Here is a 20,422-nt window from a genome sequence, read left to right on the forward strand (position 1 = left end):
TCAGCCATCACTAAACTCACAGTCTTCCCTGACCCGAGGGTGGAGTCACTGCTTTCCTCCCCACACATCTCTTCCCTCATGGTGTGGAGAAACACGAGCTTTAAGCAATTGGTTGGCATTAGGAAACCATATACAAACTGTTTATTTGAAGAAAATATCTCAATTATGACAATAACTTTGGTCGTGTTAAAAGGAGGCGATCCAGGAATGAATAGAAACGAGCTGCTCTATGAACATGGCCACATACAGCATATCCAGTATTAGCTAACAGAAGCTAAGGTTACACGCATTAAGAGACCTTAGTACCATGCAAGTTCAACTTAATTTCACACACTCATTATAAATTTTCAGTTATTTTCATGCCAAATCACCTTTCCCATAAAAAGGTAAGAAAGAAGTAACATCTAAACGTGACCAAAATTGAACAGAAAAGAAAAACATTAAGTACAGACAACGTTTTTATTAAAAAGACCTCGAAATCAGACCTGTTCAAGAATCATTGTACCATCTCTGATCTCCTCCTGTGGGAATTAGTAGTGGTAAGTATTGTTAAATATCAAAAAATACAACTCTCTTGTACAACATCGTACGGGCATATCCAAAGTACTGTGCCAAATTATAAATAATAAAGTGGGGTTTTGAAGAGTTGCAATAGAAAGCAACTTATGCTCACACATACATTATGCACATATTATAGTTATGTAACAAAAGTTTTATATAAAAGGAAACAGATTCCCCCCATGCCAGCTTGAATTACTGAGGTGGAATTCCATACCTACTACGTAGACTGACGGTTCGTTTCTTTAAATATGATTATTAGTCTCTGGAAAAAATAAGACAAATTTACTTCCACCAGAATACACACCATTCTCCACTGACAATCTGTTTCTCAGTCACAACTGACATAAGTCTGTCCTCATGAAAGTGGCTTCTGTGTTTGAAGATCTTGCAGTATAAAAAGAAACGGTCCTACTACACTGCCCCTGTTCAGCCGCAGAGCAGTCCCACGCATTGCTTCTGCCTAGAGTAATCTTCATCATCCATCATCTCTAATTGTACACAGCCACATCTTCCACTGTGACTCAAGGCGCAGCTACAAGTAGAGAAGTGCTCAGGTACTCAGTCACTTCAAATACACTTGAAGACTGCTTCTAGTGCATAATCAAATTGAAAATCCCCTCGTCGATCATAACGGTTTGTCAATAACTGTAACACCTGGAGCAAGGGAGAAAGGTGCAGGTCTCGGGAAAACAGAATCATGCACAGCTTTTCAATATGATGCTCGTTGCAGGCTATTACTATGTTCTTCATTTATTTTTAACAGCACATCGATTACATAACAAACTTAAATGAATCAGTGTCAATTTCTGAATGTTTCTGTTATTTGGAAAAAAAATCAACCTTACCCTTATAGTTAATATATCCTTTACATACACTTATAACTTACGAAACTGCAGTTAGTAAAGGAGAAGCTTCCTACAACACCTCATTTTCTAAATAGCAATTTCCCACAGAGAGCTTCAGAATTGGACCGCTGCAAGTTGAGACAATGACAAAAACTCTCCCGAGGAAAAAAGGGACCAGTCACACTGCAACCTTCTAACTCATCATTGCACGCTAAATTCTTCTTCAATACAGTTCAGTATCTCTTTCATTTTAGTGAATGATTGTTTGAAGTCTTTATTCGAAATGAACCATGAAATTCTTCGTACCTATTCTTAGCTTTTATTTTCGACACTACTTTGTGCTGGAAAGCTTGCTTTATCAAGTTTCTTATCCTGACTACAGTTCAATATGCTGTAAAAAGTCTTAAAAACAAACCCTAGACAACGTTACCTGCATAGCTCCTTCCTGTACTCATACAAGATGACACAACTGTCCATTTATCAGTTGTTGGATTATAATATTCCACTGTTGATAAATTACAGGAGCCATCATCTCCTCCAACTACATACAAGAGCCCATTTACAGCACAAACACCTAAAAAATAAAAAGACAGGGAACCAATTATGAAAATTAATGATCAGCTCATTCACACCCATGAAAGCATGAGCAGTGACTGTTGTACGTACCTGCGTTCCTTCTGCACATGTTCATATCTGCAACCTGCTTCCACGTACAGGTGACAGGGTTGAACACTTCCACACTTTTTCTTACCAAAGGACCATCATGACCACCCACCGCATACAGTAAATTGTTTAACACACCAACACCTGTGAACACGTGAAAACATTCCAAATTAACCACAGCATCATTTGACTGATACCAAAAAAAAAAAAAAATCAACCAAAGAAATGTCTGCTAAAATAAATCATTCATCCAATGTTAGGAACTATTTCAGAAGACATTTGGGTCAGGATACATAAAGAGACAGTAGAGTAATGCAAGACACTGATAAAATGTCTTGCATGCCCATCCTTATTATAGACCAGAGGTGTTCTGCAACATAACATGTAGAAGATTTTGGATCAAAAAATGATAAGCACAACCAGGAGGATGGCTGGAGCTTAGGACTAATTAGAAATGATAGTAAATAACACAGTATGCTCAATTCAACGTAAAGGAAATCTGATGAAGTGATAAAGGCTTAACTGAATTTTTAGAAAGTAGAAACTGTGCAGTATGGAGGATAAAAGCTGAGTGCACAGACATTAAACAATAGGAATGCCTCCACTGAAGTGCTGGAATACCTTATAAACATGTATGAAACAAAATAAGCAATTACAGTGAGTACCTTCCTCTGCTAGAACACAAAACTCCAAATTATCCCAAAGTATTTTTTGGATCTCCTTTACTCCCACGGTCCCCTTTACTTTACAACATTTTATGAGTCTATAAGCTTGGGATGAAGCAATAAATGTAGCTAGTCCAAGACCTACTTGCTAGTTAGACTGCACATACGGAAAAGATGGTAACAGAGGAAACAAAAAGGGAGGTCTGTTTGTTTATTCCTGGCTTTATAATGCACTATTATAACCCAAACATATTAGGTTTCACAAGTACAACTTTTCGGCATTAAAAGTTGTGAATGATGGACCACAAAGTTAATTAAAAATCATTACTATGGAAGGATGTTGGGCTTAAAAAAAATGTTCTGAGACCTTAAAAGCCAGCTGAAACACCTTTAAAAAATGTATCCCTAGGACTGCAAGTGTGGACCACTCCTATCCTACATGGTGAAAAGAAAATAACTCTGCAGTAACGATTTGCTCATTAAGAAAACCAACAGATTTTAATAATGAAAAAAGGAAGGAAACATGGAAGAGTTAATTAGTACTGCAAATCTGAAAAGCAGCTCTTAATTTGACACTGATTATACATCATGCTATCCAGCACTCTGCCAGTGCCGTTCACGACTGACATTCGCCTCTACCCATCCCAGTTCATTTAATTCCTCTTGGATTGCTATTATTTCTAGCTATCATGTCACAGTACTAAGTGACAGCTTTTCTTTCTCCCACTCTCTTTATTAGACAGGATAATACAGCATTCATCTTTTGTATGGTTAAACATTATGGAGCTAGGATGGCTAAGATTTTTAGTTTGAATGGGTGATGTGATACAGATCAAGCAAACAACCATAAAGAATGTGCTTCATTGCTATTTTTCTTCCCCACCTGAATTTTCTCTCCAGTTTCTGACCTGCCTACATAGTGTAAATAGTTTTCTTTTGCCATATTGCCATTTCTTATTTGGCAATTCCTTTTTAAAAACGTCTTTCATTTCTCTTTGGTCCTTCATTTTCCCTTAACCCCACCCCCAGTTTCCAAGTCCTATCTTATTTCTTGCTCCCTCCGCCTGGATCTTCTTGTTGATGTCTTCAGAGTTCTCCTGTTACTTTTCTTTCCTGCCCATTTTCAGGACCCTGTCTTATCTCTCTCATCCCTCCCAAATGGCCTACATCTGAATCTGAAGTTCCTCATCCCAACTTGTTGCCAGAAACAGATCTGTCCCCACACTGACCAACAGAGATGCAGTCGGTACTCGGGAAGATGAACTGAAGGTTCACCTCTGAAGTGGCTTTTGAATGAAGGTGAAGCAGAAGGAACAGCAGAGATGGGCTCAAGTTCCTTGAGATGAACAGAGATCCCTGATTTAATGCAGGAACGAAATTCTCTTTAGCGAGTACCTAAAACACCAGGGCTGGTCACCAGCTGAAGCAGATCTAGAGCTTTGAGATACCTGGCTGACAGACAAGCTCAGTCAACAGCCACGATTTTTCCACATTACCACCCGCTCTTCCCCAAGCACAAATGAAACTTTCCATGCATTTAAGAGTGGCCCCAAAGAACACTGGATTATTTTCCTCAATTACGTGAATCTGAAATTACTGAATTTACCTTTTTCCTCTCTATTTCTTTTTTAAACAGAGGATGAGATAAGAAGCAGCAGAGTTACATGAACAAGGTCCTTAGCTGTAAGGCGAGGGACAGGAGGAGAGGGGCAGGGCAGAAAGATCCCTGCAGCTGTTGCATTTAAGGCACTAAATTTTAGACTTGCAGAAGTAGCTCAAAATCCAAGAAAAATCTGAAAATAGGCAAAATAGGCTGCAGGTGCAATGACAGCTTGCAAAAACAGGTTGTGGCATTTTTATTTTTTTTTTTTCCCATTTAATTATTATTTTTTAAACTTAGATAAAAGGGTGTTGCTGGAAGACTGCAAAATGAACCTTCTTAGCAGCCCACCAACGCTGTTTGTCTCTGTGATCATTCAAGTAGTTCGGCTGTTTTATATAAACATCTTCCTCAAAACTCGCCAATATTAAACAACTGCCTACTGCAGCTCTGGCCAAGTTTTAATCCCGGATTTATTTTCGTGATACACCAACTAAGTAACTAGAAGCTTCACAGTACCATATCAGACTTCTTTCATTAACTTAACTTTCATTTAAAAACCACAGAAATATTGCTAGCAGTAGCAGACCGGTCTGCTTGCTAGTATTGTAAGGGCGGTAAGGAAATATGACCAACTATGTAGCTTAAATTCAGTACTGATTTTAATACTTCTATATAATGCCTACTGAAATAATTTGGATTGACTTCAAACATCATTACCATAGCTTAAAAGCTACTCAACATTAATAAAGAATAACGGAAGGCAAGACGAAAAGTTGGGACAACTGTCAGTGATTCTGTGTGATTCAGTCATCTACAGAGCACACAGGAAAGCCACCCATTTTATTTGCAGCAACATCTTTTCCAGTTGTGAAGCAGGTTAGCACAATCACCAGTAGGTATGTGAAAGGTGTTGCTAAAAAGCACCGCTGAGTAATTGACAAAGAAGTGACCTAAGTGAAAAAATGAACGTAGAAAAATAATATTGCACAATTTGACTTGAAAAAGTTCACGTTGGATGCATCTACAGAAATAAAACAACTTCAGCGAGTTGAAAAAACCTGAAATACCAAAAGACAAATAGAGGAAAGTGAACAGTAAATGAGAGTCAAGTCCAAAATAGATAATGAAAATGCTGAAGTCAGTGTGAAGCTCTGGAAACAACGTTTCATTAAGCAAGAGCAGAATACCACAGGCATTTTCAATGTCTCTGAAGAGAAATATATATATATATACTCAGAATCCCAAAGGGAAAAAAATCCATGAAAAAAATAAGAAGGGATTTTTAAGATTAAAGAAACAAAAGGATATATCTTGGATAAATACGGAAGGACAACATAGTAATCTGTACATATCTAAAGGGTGTGAACATCAGGTGGTGGGAAGAATTACTGAGGATGAAATGAAGGGCACATAAATGGAAGTAGTAAGATGAAAGCAGTAATACCAACTTAGGGATGAACAAGGACAAAATTCCCTGCAGTAAATTATAATGCAGAACGAATCCTCTGAAGAGGTGGAAATCTAGATTATGGTTCACAAGAAAAGTGCATCTGACAATGCTACTAGATAAATCAGCCCAACACTGGCAAAAAGATATCTTGGAGGAAATGACATCTCTCATCCTAGACATCTAGATTGTGATAATTCCTTATTTAGCTACTACTACAGTGACTGTAGTAACCACACGTAGTTCACTGTAAACTTGAGAAGCTATGGGAAGAGTATGAAAAGTATGAAAAAGCAAGGGAAAATATTTACTCTTAACAGACTGAATCTTACTCTGTAAGACACTTCTGTGTTTATAACCTCAGATAAGCCTGCCATTTGAGACTGATGCTTTTCATTAGACTCCGACATCACCTTACCTTCTGTATTTCTGATACAATCTAAAAGCACAGATCTGCTTCAGTTTTACTACAGCTGTTGCTTTTTGTTCGCTCACCTGCTCCGCTCCGCCTAGTGCTCATTTCTGCCACGTAGCTCCACTCATTTGTATTGGCATCGTAGCATTCGACTGAACTAAGGCACTGACGTGATGCCCCATCATAGCCACCAACTGCATACAGTTTACCTGTGAAGGTAAGCGAGAAAAACCTGTGCATTTCTGATGCACATGGAGTAAGTACACTGTTAAACATGCAAAGGGAAAGTCACTGTTCTGAGTTAGCTGCCCACTACTTGTATCAATCAGTTGCTGTGAGTTCCTATTTTCGCACGTAGTTCACGATAATACACTGTGGTTCTTGTCATTTTTAGGAGGTAAAAGACAGCTTTTGTATCTAACAAGAACAGCGCAAGTCAAAAGACTTTGAACTGCCTACCTGACATATAAGGGCACTTGACTCTGGTTTTAACTAAGAATTGTTCAAAAGCCAACTAATTCAAGTGTATCCAACACTGCTAGCTCACTTAAAGGCTCCCTAGAAACATAAAAAAAATTCAGATGAAAATTACTAGTATACTCTCCATTTTTAGATAAGGAACAGCAGTGGCTCCTATGCAGTTAAAAAATGAAAAAGTGCCTAAAACTCTTTTAGGACACACAAGCTGGCTGTGCATTGCACAAGCAACAACCAAGCTATTCACCACCAAGCTGCCCTTGAACGCCAGTCACCCACAGATAACAGAGTTAACAGTACAGAGTTACGTCACTGAAGACCAATTTCAATGCTCACTGCTTCAGCAAACAGGCTCTTTATCTTTGCTGACATGCATAATACAGAGCACGCACGGTTAGCACGTATTGTTGGTTGGCCTTAGGCACATCTGATACACAGTTGAAACCCTGAAAAAAGAAAACCCTATGCTAAAAGCTTGCCAAAACAAAGTAGAATGCCTATGTTGAGCTCACACCATTTGAATGACAGGGTTGAGAGGAAACCAAAATCTGAAGTAGGTGAAAAAAGGCAGTAAGGTAAATGATTGCATTTCTCCTCCTCATTTCTAATGTTACTTGTCAACTTACCTCCAACAACACCCACTCCAACACTACTTCTTCTTGTGTTCATTGGAGCTACATGAAACCACTCATTAGTCTTTAAGTTGTAAACTTCAACTGATGATAAACCTGTGAAAACAAGATAACATTAAGTCCTCTACAAATCTAGATGCAACATGTCGTGTATCTTCCAGAAGGTTCTCGATATCTGTCAATTCAAATTAATTTTAAACATAACTACTTTGCAAGAGGTACAACTGGTATCCTTCAGCTGGCCAAATACAGTCACCACATTCTTGGTGTCTGCAAATGGACAAATCAGTAAAAGCTTGGGGAACTTCGAAAAATTTTTCCTGGGATTTATTTCTCTTTAAATAAAACGTTCTCTACTACGTACACATCAGTAGCAGCTATTAAAGGAAGAACCTCCAGACAAAAGGTTTAACATACCTGTGAAGCAAATGACTGTATGCTTTCCCACAGTTCAGACAACATTGTTTATAACCCTGTTTACACCAGACACAAACTCAGAGGTGTAATTTTTCTGCTCACAGGCTCCTTGAGGTACGGACCTAGACTGTACAAGTAATGCTGAAAGGGAACTTGTCCAGGCAATATGCCTAAAGCCTTAGATGGAAAAGAACAGCCTGCAGCTCAGCACTGGGTAGAAGGATGAGACCACTAAAGCATGCTCCAACCACAAGGTGCTAGGCTATCCTCACCATTCCTTTCATCACAGGTAAGAGATATTCATATTTGATACAGTTGCATCATGAGTAGAGAAAACTTATCAACAGAAAGTAAAGGCAAAGATACCTGTACTCCCATCAAATCCTCCCACAGCATAGAGAAGTCCATTTAATACAGCTGCTCCCAGTGTGCTTCTCCTGTCTTGCATATTAGCAACACTGGTCCACTGGTCCTTCACCGGATCATAGGAATCTACTGTGCGAACTCTTAATGAACCATTGAAACCACCAACAGCATAAACCATGCCTCCCATGTACACCATTCCTAGAGCAGGGAAACAAAGAAGAAAGTTGAGCATTTTCATCTGTTTCTTGAATCATTTCATTCTGTACTTCAGGTATGCAGATACTGGACACAATTTACAGTACTCACTACACAGATTTTTGACACTGTCACAGAGCCACACTTCCTTCAATTTAAGTACTAGAAGTTGTGATACTTTTTGTTATTAATGGCTCACGCTCCTGAAAGTGATGCTTACTGAATTTCTTCTTGCTTAGCTATCTCAAATATTTTAAGATCACACTTTCACCTTTTTGGTATCAGCTGGTCATTTCTTCCCATTCGTCATCTAACATAATAATACTAAGGTATGTTAGTAATAGAATTGCTAATTATCATAATGTATTAGTATTTTCATATATTTATCCTCTGTATCACTGGCAGTTGATGTAATTTATTCTCAGATTATGAACTGAAATACCAATTAAATTCAAATCATCAAACTTGTGTCTATCTAGATTAGCAAGTACATCATTCCCCATCTGCAGCACTGCACCCAGGCCTGGGGCCCCCAGCACAGGAAGGACATGGAGCTCTTGGAGCAGGTCCAGAGGAGGCACTGAGATGAGCAGAGAGCTGGAACAGCTCTCCTATGAGTAAAGGTTGAGGGAACTGGGCTTGTTTAGCTTGGGAAGAGAAGGCTCCAAGGAGACCTCATTGTGGCCTTCCAGTGCTTGAAGGGAGTGGATAAACAGGAGGGCGAATGGCTGTTTATGAGGGTGGACACTGATAGGACAAGGGCAATGGTTTTAAACTGAGACAGGAGAGGTTTAGGTTGGATATTAGGAAGAAGTTTTTCCCCCAGAGAGTGATGAGGAACTGGAACAGGTTGCCAAGGAGGCTGTGGATGCCCCATCCCTGGAGGCATTCAAGGCCAGGCTGGATGTGGCTCTGGGCAGCCTGGTCTGGTGGTTGGTGACCCTGCACACAGCAAGGCGTTGAAACTGGATGAGCTTTGTGGTCCTTTTCAACCCAGGCTGTTCTAAGATTCCATGATTTAAATTTTACGGATGATCACTGAAGACTTGGCTCTTCTCAGATAACTATTTTCAATTACTGTTTGAAATACAGTAGGAAGCTTTATGTGAACAGCTGAAGTCTGAAGCATGAATCAACGTAACAAAATATTGGGCATTATTTACCTGCTCTACATCTTCTGGAAGGCAACTCAGCCACCTGATGCCAGCGTTCCTCTTTAAAATCATAGCATTCAACACTGCGAATTGCCTTTGGTGCCTGTCCTCCAACTACCATCATCAACTGAAAGGGAGATGATATTTATTAAGTATTTGTAAATATGAGAGCACCTGTTTTTAAAAACCAAAGGGTGATCCTCCTAGAAAAGCAATCTGGGCCTCGCAATGTAGGCATAACTCCTTTTTCAAAAAACACAATTATTAACTCTGTCCAGAGAAAATATCTCAGGTACAAAAGCAGGCAGTAACAAGAATTTAAAGCTCTCATGAACGAGGCACAATTCTGCTCCATTTTCACCTCATACTCAGAATGCAGGTAGGAGAATTCGGTAGCTGTGATGTTCAATGGCACTGTGAACATCCATCATAGAACAGCATATTTGGTTCCTTGGAGGTAAAAGTGCTAGGAAAAAAGTGAATCTCCTTTTCCATTATTGCAGTTGCCATAAGAGCACAACAAAACTTCTTTATCACTGGATAGAACATTTTATACACACACACATGCACACTCTTTATTTTAAATGAGCAGAATTTTATACTTTGGAACAAAATAAAGCGCCATGACTCAGAAGCACGGGTCCATTTTTTAATTTAATTTTATTTTTAAACCAGGCTTACTTTGTCAACAACAGGATCATCACCTTGTGTATTCTGCTATTACTTATTTTACTGGACTGAGTGATAGTAATGCTGTCACATCTGTTAAAATGGAATTTGAAGAATTAAGTGCATTGCAAAAACAAGGCTCTTACTTTTGGAAGGCTGGCAGGTGTTCGCAGTTTCGTTCGAGTGCTTTTCATCAGAGCTCGTTGCTCGGTAGGCAGCAAGTGATACTTCATAGCTTCAATGAGGTAATCCTTACAAGCACTGCTGTTCTTAACCAGTATTTCCTCTTCAACTCTCTGTTTATTAACAGAAGTTTAACAAGATCTGAGCACGTTAAGGAAGCAAAACAAATCTTACTCTGAAGTGTAATAAGGCCTGTATCACAGAAAAAAAATGCAGATTATCTTATTTTTCTACTAATAGTTTAACCATTTAGGCACAAATGTATGTGAGTGTTGGCAATATGTAGTCACTGAGAAGAAATCAGAGGATACAGATTCTCTTAATTAGTAAGTGGAAGAAAGAGCATCTGACAATAGCAAGCAACTGCTCACAATCAGACCTTTCTTGGCTCTTCAAGTACAAACACTTAAAGGTAGACTGGAGGAGAGAAAAGAATTTAAAGCAGCCTGCAACAACAAAGTGGAAGAAATTCATCTCATAAAGACAGAATTTCTAAAACTAGATACTAGCAACCTACTACTGGAGCTATTAATTAATGTTAATGGTGAAATTGCATTTTCAGTGTTAAATATTTGACCTGACACCAAAGTAGTCAACGTAATCTCACAGAATTAACATATGTGAACCAGGTAAAGAAACGTTTTCTTTGTCACCAAGCCCTGATCAATTTAACAGACATAATTCTTAAACTTAAAATCCTCTTAGGATTTGTATCAAAGATCATATTACAAATGAAAGCTATCCTGGCCTTAGAAAATTAAATCGTTCAGCCTATTAGTATGCCATGACAAGCAGTCATCCAAAGCAATAAATTACACGTGGCATCCTCTATGTGGCAATCTCTTATTTGACTGTGTGCATGCATACACGTGTGCACATGTGGTAGTGGTTTCTTTTATTATTATTTTTTTTACCATTAGCAGTGCATTACGTGACACCGTTGTTTAAATGTAAAACTATCCACCTGGCATTAAAAAAAATAAACAAGTGTTCACGTGCTCAAGAATTAGTGTTCTTTTTTGCTTACCTGAACTAAATACTCCCGGGAAAGCAAAGGCAGCCGGACATGCTCCATCAGGCGTGCCATTAGCTCCTGCCTTACATCTTTGTCATGGTTTACCCATGCTATCACCGCTTCAAATACCTTCCAAAAACAAACAAATGCAAGTCCCTTGACTTACAAATCCGTGAGTACAAAAAGTATCAGTCTGTCTCCAACATTAGCTTTTACTTTTCTAACATAAGACCGTAGTAGTTACAGCCCCAATTATTTCTGTATTTATCTAATCAAGGGCAGTTGTGCTGCACTGACAGAGTGCACACAGTGATACCATTAATACTGAAAACCCAGTAATACTGTCTAAACAAACAGTACAGCAGAGTTATCACAAGGCTCATGCTTCTCTTCTTGTCTTAGAGAACCGACACGCCACGCCACCACTCAAATGACTTAGCAGGAGAAGCAGCACCAAGTCTAGTTTCTCCTGTATTTCACAACAGTTCATTAGGTGCTTGAGCATTAAAACCTTATTAGTACTGTATTGTAACAACATCTGGAGCTTCAGAGTATTATGGGAACTTGACTTTGTTAATTACACTTTAAGCAGATGATTCTTAGATTGTTTCCCCATTACAAAAAAATATTTTAACACGAAACACAACTGAGTCATCATTATCAGCACTGAAACAGGCTTTAAAATACAGTTTAAGTTCATTTGAGCAGAGATGTCACTACAAACTACGTACTCATTGGAAAAAGGATAACAGATTTTTAACTGCTCACTGCCAGATTCAAAGGCCCAAAGCAAATGCCTCTACACAAACAAAAAATCACTTGAGGCTCAAGGAGATCTGCTAGACTCACAGATCAGTTCCACAAGCTTTGGCAGGGTAAGATCTAGCTAAAGCAGAACTTAAACAACTTCAAATTTGGTAGTATCAAGCTACCAAGCCATCTCCTTTACAACGCACAATTTTCACTTCGTCTAAACAGCCTCATTAAAAATGGGCAATCACAGCAAGAACTCTCCTTGTTCTGCTGAAGATGAGAAGGAATTCCCATTTAACTGACTTTGTTTTTTCAAGGAACAAAGGCTTAAGGGATTTCATACAATTGTAGGATTTCCACGTGTGGAGATCAATTTTCACCAAACTGACAACACTTTTGGGAAAAATCCTTTAGACTAGCACAGTTTGTGCTTGATTTCATTAAGGAAACAACGAATTCATCCAGATGGTTTTTTTAGGAGCAGTAAGAAAAAGCTTACTTTCTTACACAAAAGAAAAATCAGAATAGTGTAATATAGGTGGACTTACCTTCTCTTCTGAGGCAATTGTAAGTTTGTCACTGGATATCAGACTGCACACCTGTTCTACACCAAGATTGAGGTATTCTTCACTAAGCACAACGTCAGAAAAGTGCTGTTCTGTTTGGAGGGAAAAAAAGTACATCAACATAGAGTGCTAAGTCATAGCAAACCAAGCACTGGAGTAGTAGAAGAAAAAGAGGGAATATGATTCCATATATATGCTACTCTATCATACTTGGAAGCTGCAGCTTAACATTTCATATAGGGTAAAAGTACTTACATATAGTATTTCTATTCTTCAAAATAACTGAAATATTAAAATATATGCTAACAGTAGCAACCATGTCAATTTAATGTTTTCAGTGGTTCTACTCTATGCTTGTCCTTGACAATTACTTAAAGCTCTTTTTGCTAACTTCATATTTGAAAGCACACACAAATACAGCAAAAAAGATTCCAGAGAAAGAACACAGCCTGTATGTTGTTGACAAACGTTTTAAACCTGCAGTTCAAAATGAACAAGGGCTGATTCATTACAACTAACCAGTGGTTACACAGAGGAACGTAGATCAAATCCAAGAGCTGTCCAACAGGTTTGCATCCTGCTGCATCTCTCAGAGCTTCTTTCAGTTCATAAACACACTACGTACCTCAGTCTTTACAAGCTGTAGGAGCTGCTTAATTTTTCCTCTTCTTTTTTTATTGTCTCAAAGCTTTAAACAAAGCTGACAAAATTTCATGAACTGGCTGCAGAACCAGAAGCTTTCTTTTAGCATAGAGCACGTAACCTAATCCAGTTGTTGGTTCAGTTACTCACCTGTCTTCTCTCTTCTTTTATAATTTCTTTGTAAGCTCCTCACCTACATGCTAAGTAGCTCCATCCAGTTAACTGCTATTTTACCCTCTTCAACTAGGCTTAACGAAAGTTAGAAGGAACAATTCTTACAGGAAATTTAAGAGTTCACTCAATGTTCAAGTAACGTTTTAAAAAGTTATCACATATATTCAAACTGAAGAATTTTCTGAAGCCTTTCCTGCCACTCCACTGATGTTACTATAGAACTTGATGCCTGACATTAACTTTTTCTTTAACAGCTGCCCAGAGAGGCAATGGGTTCTCCTGCTTGGAGATCTCCCAAAGCTAATTAGACGTGGGCCTGTGCAGCCTGCTCTGGGTGGCCCTGCTGGAGCTGGGGTTGGAGCAGGGGACCTCCGAAAGTCCCTTCCCACCTCAACCATCCTTTGGAATCCGTGAAGAAATTTTAGAGAATGCTGAATGCTCCCAGATTAACAAGTCCCATGTTTCAGGTTGACTTTTTCAAGGTACAACAGCTTTTTTGAACTGCAGTAAAGATTAGAGAACATTATATAATTTATAATGTGCAATATATAATATGTAAACCTAGTGCAGCATGATTTTTCTAGTTCTCTATCTAGTTCAGCATCCTGCTTACCTTCAAACAGGCAATATAAATTGCTTCAGACAAAAGTTCAAGAACACGTAACATACGTACATGATAATAAAACCTTCTGTCATCAAGATCTCACCATAATTGTGAAAAATTAGAGATAGGGAACCAGAACGATGATATTTTACCTTAACTACCTTTCATTAAACAATGAGTTTCAGGAAGACACAATCCAATCCTCTGACCTCTGTTAAATTATTGACTGATATGTCCCTAGCTTCATCAAAGTAGACACCCTGCATCTGAACTTCACGCACACTTCACCATTGATCAGACTTCAGTAACATCAACGTGCTCTAATGCTAGATATGGTGACAGAGAAAGTCCCAATCTACTTAGAACTGTTACTCTTTTCATCCTTCACTTCTATTCTAAGTAGGCAGTCGTTGCCTTTTCTCTTATCCTACCAGCCTTTTCATACATGTAATGATAATCCCTTCAATTCTGCAACATTCTCTCCTAATACACACTAGTGTTTTCCGTAGTATTTCAGGCTATGGAAAAGAATAGACGAGGAGAAGCAAATGGATTTCTATAACACTGCCATTACTCTTCTATTCCTTACCAATCTTTATGTCTGCTTGCTTTTCAAACTACAAATATGCAGTTTCTTGAGCCTGAGTAGAATGTTGAGAGGCACACTTACTGAAATAAATATCTGCTTAATTTTACTGTTAGCACATTACACATAGAAATTGAAAACTCTAACTTGCATAAATTAGTTCCATGATAAACCCCATGTTTTAAACGACAATACCACATTTGACAGAACAGGGAAGCTGAGTTCAAAAGTAGGCAGAAAAGAAGCCTTGTTCACCTTTCTTTGAGAAAGCCAACCCAACAGCATCACATTCAACAAGATACACTTCGTCATCTAGAATTAATTTTATATACAAGAGACTTTTGTTTCTTTTCAAAAGGTGGTTTAGATTTATGACATGCTGTGAGGAAAAAGAAGAAATCCAGTCCATAACCAAAAGAGAAAGCTGAGAATTTTTGATGTAATTTGCAAAGGTGAAGCTGTCATCTTTCCTCATGCTAGCAAAATAATTGTAGGAGAAATTATTAAAAAAATACAGTATTTGAGCAAAAAATAAGAGGTTATTTTACAGGATGCCACCTCTGTGCTTAAAGCATGAAGTAATGCATATGGCCAAGAAGTAGGAGGGTACATTGCTATTTAAATTTTATTCATGTAAAAATAATAAGTGGGAAGGTGAAGTGAAATCACTTGCCTCTTCAGAACTGCTTTTCTTGTTGTCAAGGAGACCATCTTAAGTGATTGACAGGTAACTGTTTGGCAGAAGCCAAATGAAATTACAACAAAATGGATTATTCAAAATAAGAAATGAAAAAAATTAAAAGGAAACTGAAGAACACCAATTAAATCTGCCAACAGTGGTTTATCTAAAACTGTTCAAGCACTGGAGACAGAAGGCTTTTTTTTTCTGTTCCATAAAAATGTGTATGGAACTGAAATCTTTCTGCTTCCTTAGACACAAAGGATATCAGCATCTTACTTTGAAATAATATGATCCCATATTAAGAATTCAAAAAACTCCACTTGGACTCACTTTCATAACAATTACGAGAGACAAATAATATTGGGTGGTGTTTTCACCATCTGGGTTAGGGTTTGTTTTATTCTATATTACTCAAATCCTGAAAGCTTTGACAATCTGAGATATTAACATCAAGCATCATGAAACTTCTGACATGACCAACCATTCTGTGCATCTCTTCCCCCAACTAGCTGTGTTTTCATTTGTTGCAATAGGTAACGTTACTTCAGTTATTAACATTTCCTAGATAAGCAGACAGATAGAATCATTTGGCTACAAGTTTTCATACGAGGATAAAATACTTATTTTTTCCAAACCAGAATTTTGCACACAGTGTGCAACTTTCACAAACTCATACTGGAATCTTGCCTGAGTTCTTGCTGCTTTACCTAGATATTGAAGCCAGTTGGCTTGAGAATCCAGCAGCCTGGAAGTAAGCTGGCTTATGAGCTACAGGATCTTGGCTCCCAAATTCCCACTTTCTGAGCAAGTAGAATTAGAATTCTTTATCATCAGAACTTAAACCTGCCTTAAAAATAAGAGGATCCTTCAATTTCAGGAAGCTCCTAAAATATCTGTTCCAATTGCATGTGAAAAACAGATTTTCACATTTTCACAACTGGCAGAGACCCAGTTTGTATCTGGGGAGATGAAGATGTGTCCTCGTCTGCTCTGTACCGGAAGGTTGGGACTTCAGCTTCAAGAACATGCTGAAGAGACAAAGAGGAAGTTCTTCACGTGAAAGCAGCTGGTAACAAAATGCTTGGAAGTACACTGCACATAGCTAACGTGCAGAGCAAAGGAAGATAAGAGGAGCTGTACAAGTACCACTTGTTGGTACTTTTCATCAGGAGCTTGGAGATCCGCGTTCGTTCTACATAGGCACAGCAGTAGTAAGTGCTCGACCAAAAGGGCTGGTCCTCCTGGCTGCTGGATTTGGCCATTTGCACGTATCTGATGCCTGGTGAGAGATCTGAAAATAGTGGACATTTGACATCAATTACTTTCTCCTTTTGGAGCTTTTCCTGTCCAAAAGGTACACGTCTCGATAGTGTGAGAGATATTGTCACTACTTTGGTATTTCTCACTTATGCAGGGAAAAAACGCTGCATCTGAAGTTTGCATAGAACACTTCATGCTACAGACATTTGTGGATTAATTCACAAAGACTACTTCACTCATTTATATACCCACAGACAAACCCCTGGTTGATCTCCTTTCAATAAAAGGAATAAACACAAAAAAATCTTTTCCTCAGATGCAAAGCCTTCTAGAGAGTCACAGTGACACAAAGAGTGTAACTCATCTCCTACTTGCTTTTATAGGTATGTCTGCTCCCAGTGCTTTCTCCACGTACTGAAAACTGCCCACGTTTCTATTCAATTAGCAGCAGGCTTCAATCATTTAGCATCACTGACTGCTGAATACAAAAATGCTATTTAATATGCATTTCCAAACAAACTTTTCAATACATTCTATGCTTCCAGAAATCTTCTCCCAGTGTATCTTCCCACAGCTGCATTAACACATGAAAAATATGGCTGGAGCTTATCAGTGGCATAGCTTGCAGTTAATAAAAGGAAAAAAAAACCCTCCTATTTTTTAGATCTTTGCATGACAGTAATCCAGCATCTATTCGTTTGGGAAACAAAAGATCACCATCAAATATCTCAACTCTCTTTTGCAAGCATTATTTGTGTTATAGGCCAACTATTTCTACTCTGTTAGAAATCTGTTTCCGGAGCTAAACAGAGTACTTGTGCCTTTCTGATGTGCTACTGCTACAAAGCCAGCTGGAGCCTCCCAGAAACACAGCTTCTTCTTCAACTGATAACATTTATTTTATTTTACAGAGATGCAGAGCATGGAGCTTGGAAATATCTGAGCCTTACATTCACTTCCAAGAACAGTGATAATTTCTCAAGCATCTCAAGCACATCTAGGAAGAATTAGTTTAACTTTTTTTTTTTTTAATTATTACTTCACAGTGTCACATTTCTGACTTGTGAGAAAAGGTCTTCACTAATAGCTTATCACAAGGCACTGGACATGAGGAACCCAGACAAGCTCTTCCAGTTTAACCTGGCGAGAACTAAACACAGCTGAAACCAATCTTTAAAACTCTGTCTTGTTAATTTTATGCTTAAACAACTGCTTTTTAGAACACCATGAAACTCATAGCAGCCAAGGTAACAGAAGCATAGCAACAGACGTTGCTACTCAGAATAGAATTGTAAGAAAGATCCTGCTAAATATGTCCTTTAAATCTCACGAGTACAAACGTACACCAGAATAGTTTGCAGCAGACATGCATGCTTCCAGATCTAGTCAGGGCTCCAAGTTTTAGGCATAGTACCAGAATGCAGCATGCAGTGTACCACAGCTAAGTACAACCTAGCAGCCCGTGCTTCACAACCCATGCTAAGATTCCCCATCAGAAGTTTCTCAGAATGATACTAAGGCCAAACAGCTTGGCTGTATAAAGCTGGTTATTGAGACCCCCTTTAGCTAAAAGCATAGTTACGAAACAGTACAAAAAGGAAGAACAGATACCTTCAGCATCAAAGACTAGTAGTATTTCTTCTGGTCCAGCTGCCTTGTATGGCAACTAGCCTTTCCAATTTATCCCAGGATCTCAGAAAATTTAATTGTAAGGGAAGCTAATTCCAAATTATTTGTATCAAGCATCCACTATTTTCAGATCTTTTGATAGGTATCAGATAATGATGCCTACATAAATGGCTCTCCCAGATTATAGAAATCTAGTAGCCAGAGGACCAGCCCCATCACACAGTTATGAAGCTCCAATTTTAATGCAATTTGGGATTTTAGTCCCACTGAAAGGCAGCTTCGGAGTCTCAGTTTTCTAATAACGTTTGATCTACACTTGCATCATTTGTTTTTTATGACAGTGTTGTCTGTTAGCAAAAGTTATCTTTCTGGCTCTTTTCCTTCAACATTAAATGGCAAATATAACAAAAACAATTTAAATGTCCAAATGCATTTTAGTTACTCTAGCGGGACGATATTTTTGCCACACTCAAATAATCCTCTTCTGTAATCCTGAAATGTTTGCTCCTGGGAGTTCAGCTGTCTCTGATTCTGAAATGACACAGCCACATACATTTGGCTCAGACTTCTAAGAAAAAAATGTTAAGTTGTGAGAAAGAGCCTTGAAGGACACAGAGCCATCCAAGAACAGGCGCTGTGATGCCAAGATGGCAGTTGGATGCTTGAAAACTCATGAGGAAAAACACTGACCTGAAAAGATATGAAATTGGACAAAAGAAAACCAGGGAGTCAGAAGACAAATCCAGCAACATTGATGATCAGTCCACTGCAAGGAGAAATGGAGGCCAGCCCTTCTTGCCTAAGCGCTTCACCAGGAGTGGCAAGTCCCAGATGGGATCAACAGATAGAACAAATAGCTTCCTTATCCTTCTCTGTTGTCTACACTCTGCTTGCAGTGTCTCTCTTACGTCAGCAAAGGACACCTGAACAAAACCTTCCCTCAGAGGGAAGGCTATAATCTGTACATAGCACAGATGCCAACAAGTATTGCACTCAAAGTCTCGTCAATGTCTTAGATTTCATATTTCTAGAAATTAATTTCCACAAATATCAACTGCAACTAGTAAATTAACACAGGATAATTCACAAGTGAAGTTATCACAGAGAACACTGACATTCATTTGAACTTTTCCCCCCAAGGCACGCATTTCAAAAGCCAGTTGTTTTAAAACCAACATGAATAGCTCCTGAATTGTGTTTTGTTGTTATTATTGCTGTTGGTTTGAGGGATTTTTTTTTAAACTGATATACAAATGGTTTTCATACAGCTTCATGAGGTTAAAATAATGAAATACTACTGAGCACAGTTGCTTTGTATAGCTGTTTCACACAAGACAACACCCAGGGATTCTTTTTATGAACACCCAGCCACATGAGTTTGCTGCATTTGTTTCTTCCTCAAATATGTAATTTGATAGATAAACTATAATCTACTAAATTGGAGGAGAAAAAAAACTAAACTGAAAACAAACACACTTGGAAGGAAAGCAATTGAAAATATCCATGAAAATCTTTCTGAGATCTGAAATGGCAATAAAAAGCCTACTATTCAGACCTAGACATCTGCAAGAAGCAGTTTGGGCTCTATTTCAGGCAGATCTCCAGTTTTAGCTTTATTAACAATTAGTACAGGGTTTATTTGCCATTATTCATTTCATAAAAGCTATGAAAAGCAATAAAAATGTGTCTTTTATTTTTTTTTTCCTGGAGCGTTTGCAGGATGTTTCATTTTTTATTCTCCTGAGCCCAGCAGAACACAAGGATTGACAAAGACAAGGCAGAGAGTGCCAGGCAACGAACAAGCTCACATTCCAACCACACACAACATACAGATCTTAAGAGTAAGAACAGAGTGCACACTGCTTTAAAATCATGACAGGTCCAGTGAAGCTACAGCAGAAGTGGAGCTGACAGCTCACCGAATGGCCCAGAAGGACTCCAGGAATATGATGACCAAAATGGAAGCATATATGAGGAGGAATTTCTGGAGGAATCCAACAGAAACAGTGGGGAGAGAGAGAGATAGGAAATGATAGACTGAAGTACAGGAGAGTGTGCTGAACTGGAAAATCCAAGCATGAAAGACTGGAATATAATCTGGCTGAGAAAAAAAAAAGGGGGGGGGGGGGCCGAAAAGAGGGGACTTCAGAATACTGAGAAATTAGCAAAGTAAACTTAGTAGATGGAGAGCAGCAAGGTGAAGCAGATGTTGATTTACA

General features: G+C 38.5%; 1 protein-coding gene across 4 annotated transcripts in view; it reads right to left on the minus strand.

The window, feature by feature from the left end:
* Positions 1–112: 112 nt before the first annotated feature.
* KLHL2 (kelch like family member 2) overlaps positions 113–20,422 on the minus strand; it is a 58,403-nt gene continuing 38,093 nt past the window's right edge. For 2 of the 4 annotated variants that reach the window (XM_042829725.1, XM_042829728.1), the window contains 10 exons: positions 12,609–12,718; positions 11,320–11,436; positions 10,256–10,405; positions 9,450–9,567; positions 8,092–8,289; positions 7,303–7,404; positions 6,280–6,441; positions 2,073–2,213; positions 1,837–1,980; positions 113–1,215 (listed from right to left, as the gene is read on the minus strand). In XM_042829725.1, coding sequence (XP_042685659.1) covers positions 1,187–1,215; positions 1,837–1,980; positions 2,073–2,213; positions 6,280–6,441; positions 7,303–7,404; positions 8,092–8,289; positions 9,450–9,567; positions 10,256–10,405; positions 11,320–11,436; positions 12,609–12,718 — 1,271 coding nt within the window. In that variant the 3' untranslated portion in view covers positions 113–1,186. The remainder of the gene's footprint in view (positions 1,216–1,836; positions 1,981–2,072; positions 2,214–6,279; positions 6,442–7,302; positions 7,405–8,091; positions 8,290–9,449; positions 9,568–10,255; positions 10,406–11,319; positions 11,437–12,608; positions 12,719–20,422) is intronic. The other 2 variants (XM_042829726.1, XM_042829727.1) reach the window with 2 other exon arrangements.

Source organism: Centrocercus urophasianus, unplaced genomic scaffold (genome assembly GCF_019232065.1).
Source record: "Centrocercus urophasianus isolate 14NV4802_14NV808 unplaced genomic scaffold, USGS_Curo_1.0 seq_32, whole genome shotgun sequence".
Lineage (NCBI taxonomy): Eukaryota > Metazoa > Chordata > Aves > Galliformes > Phasianidae > Centrocercus > Centrocercus urophasianus.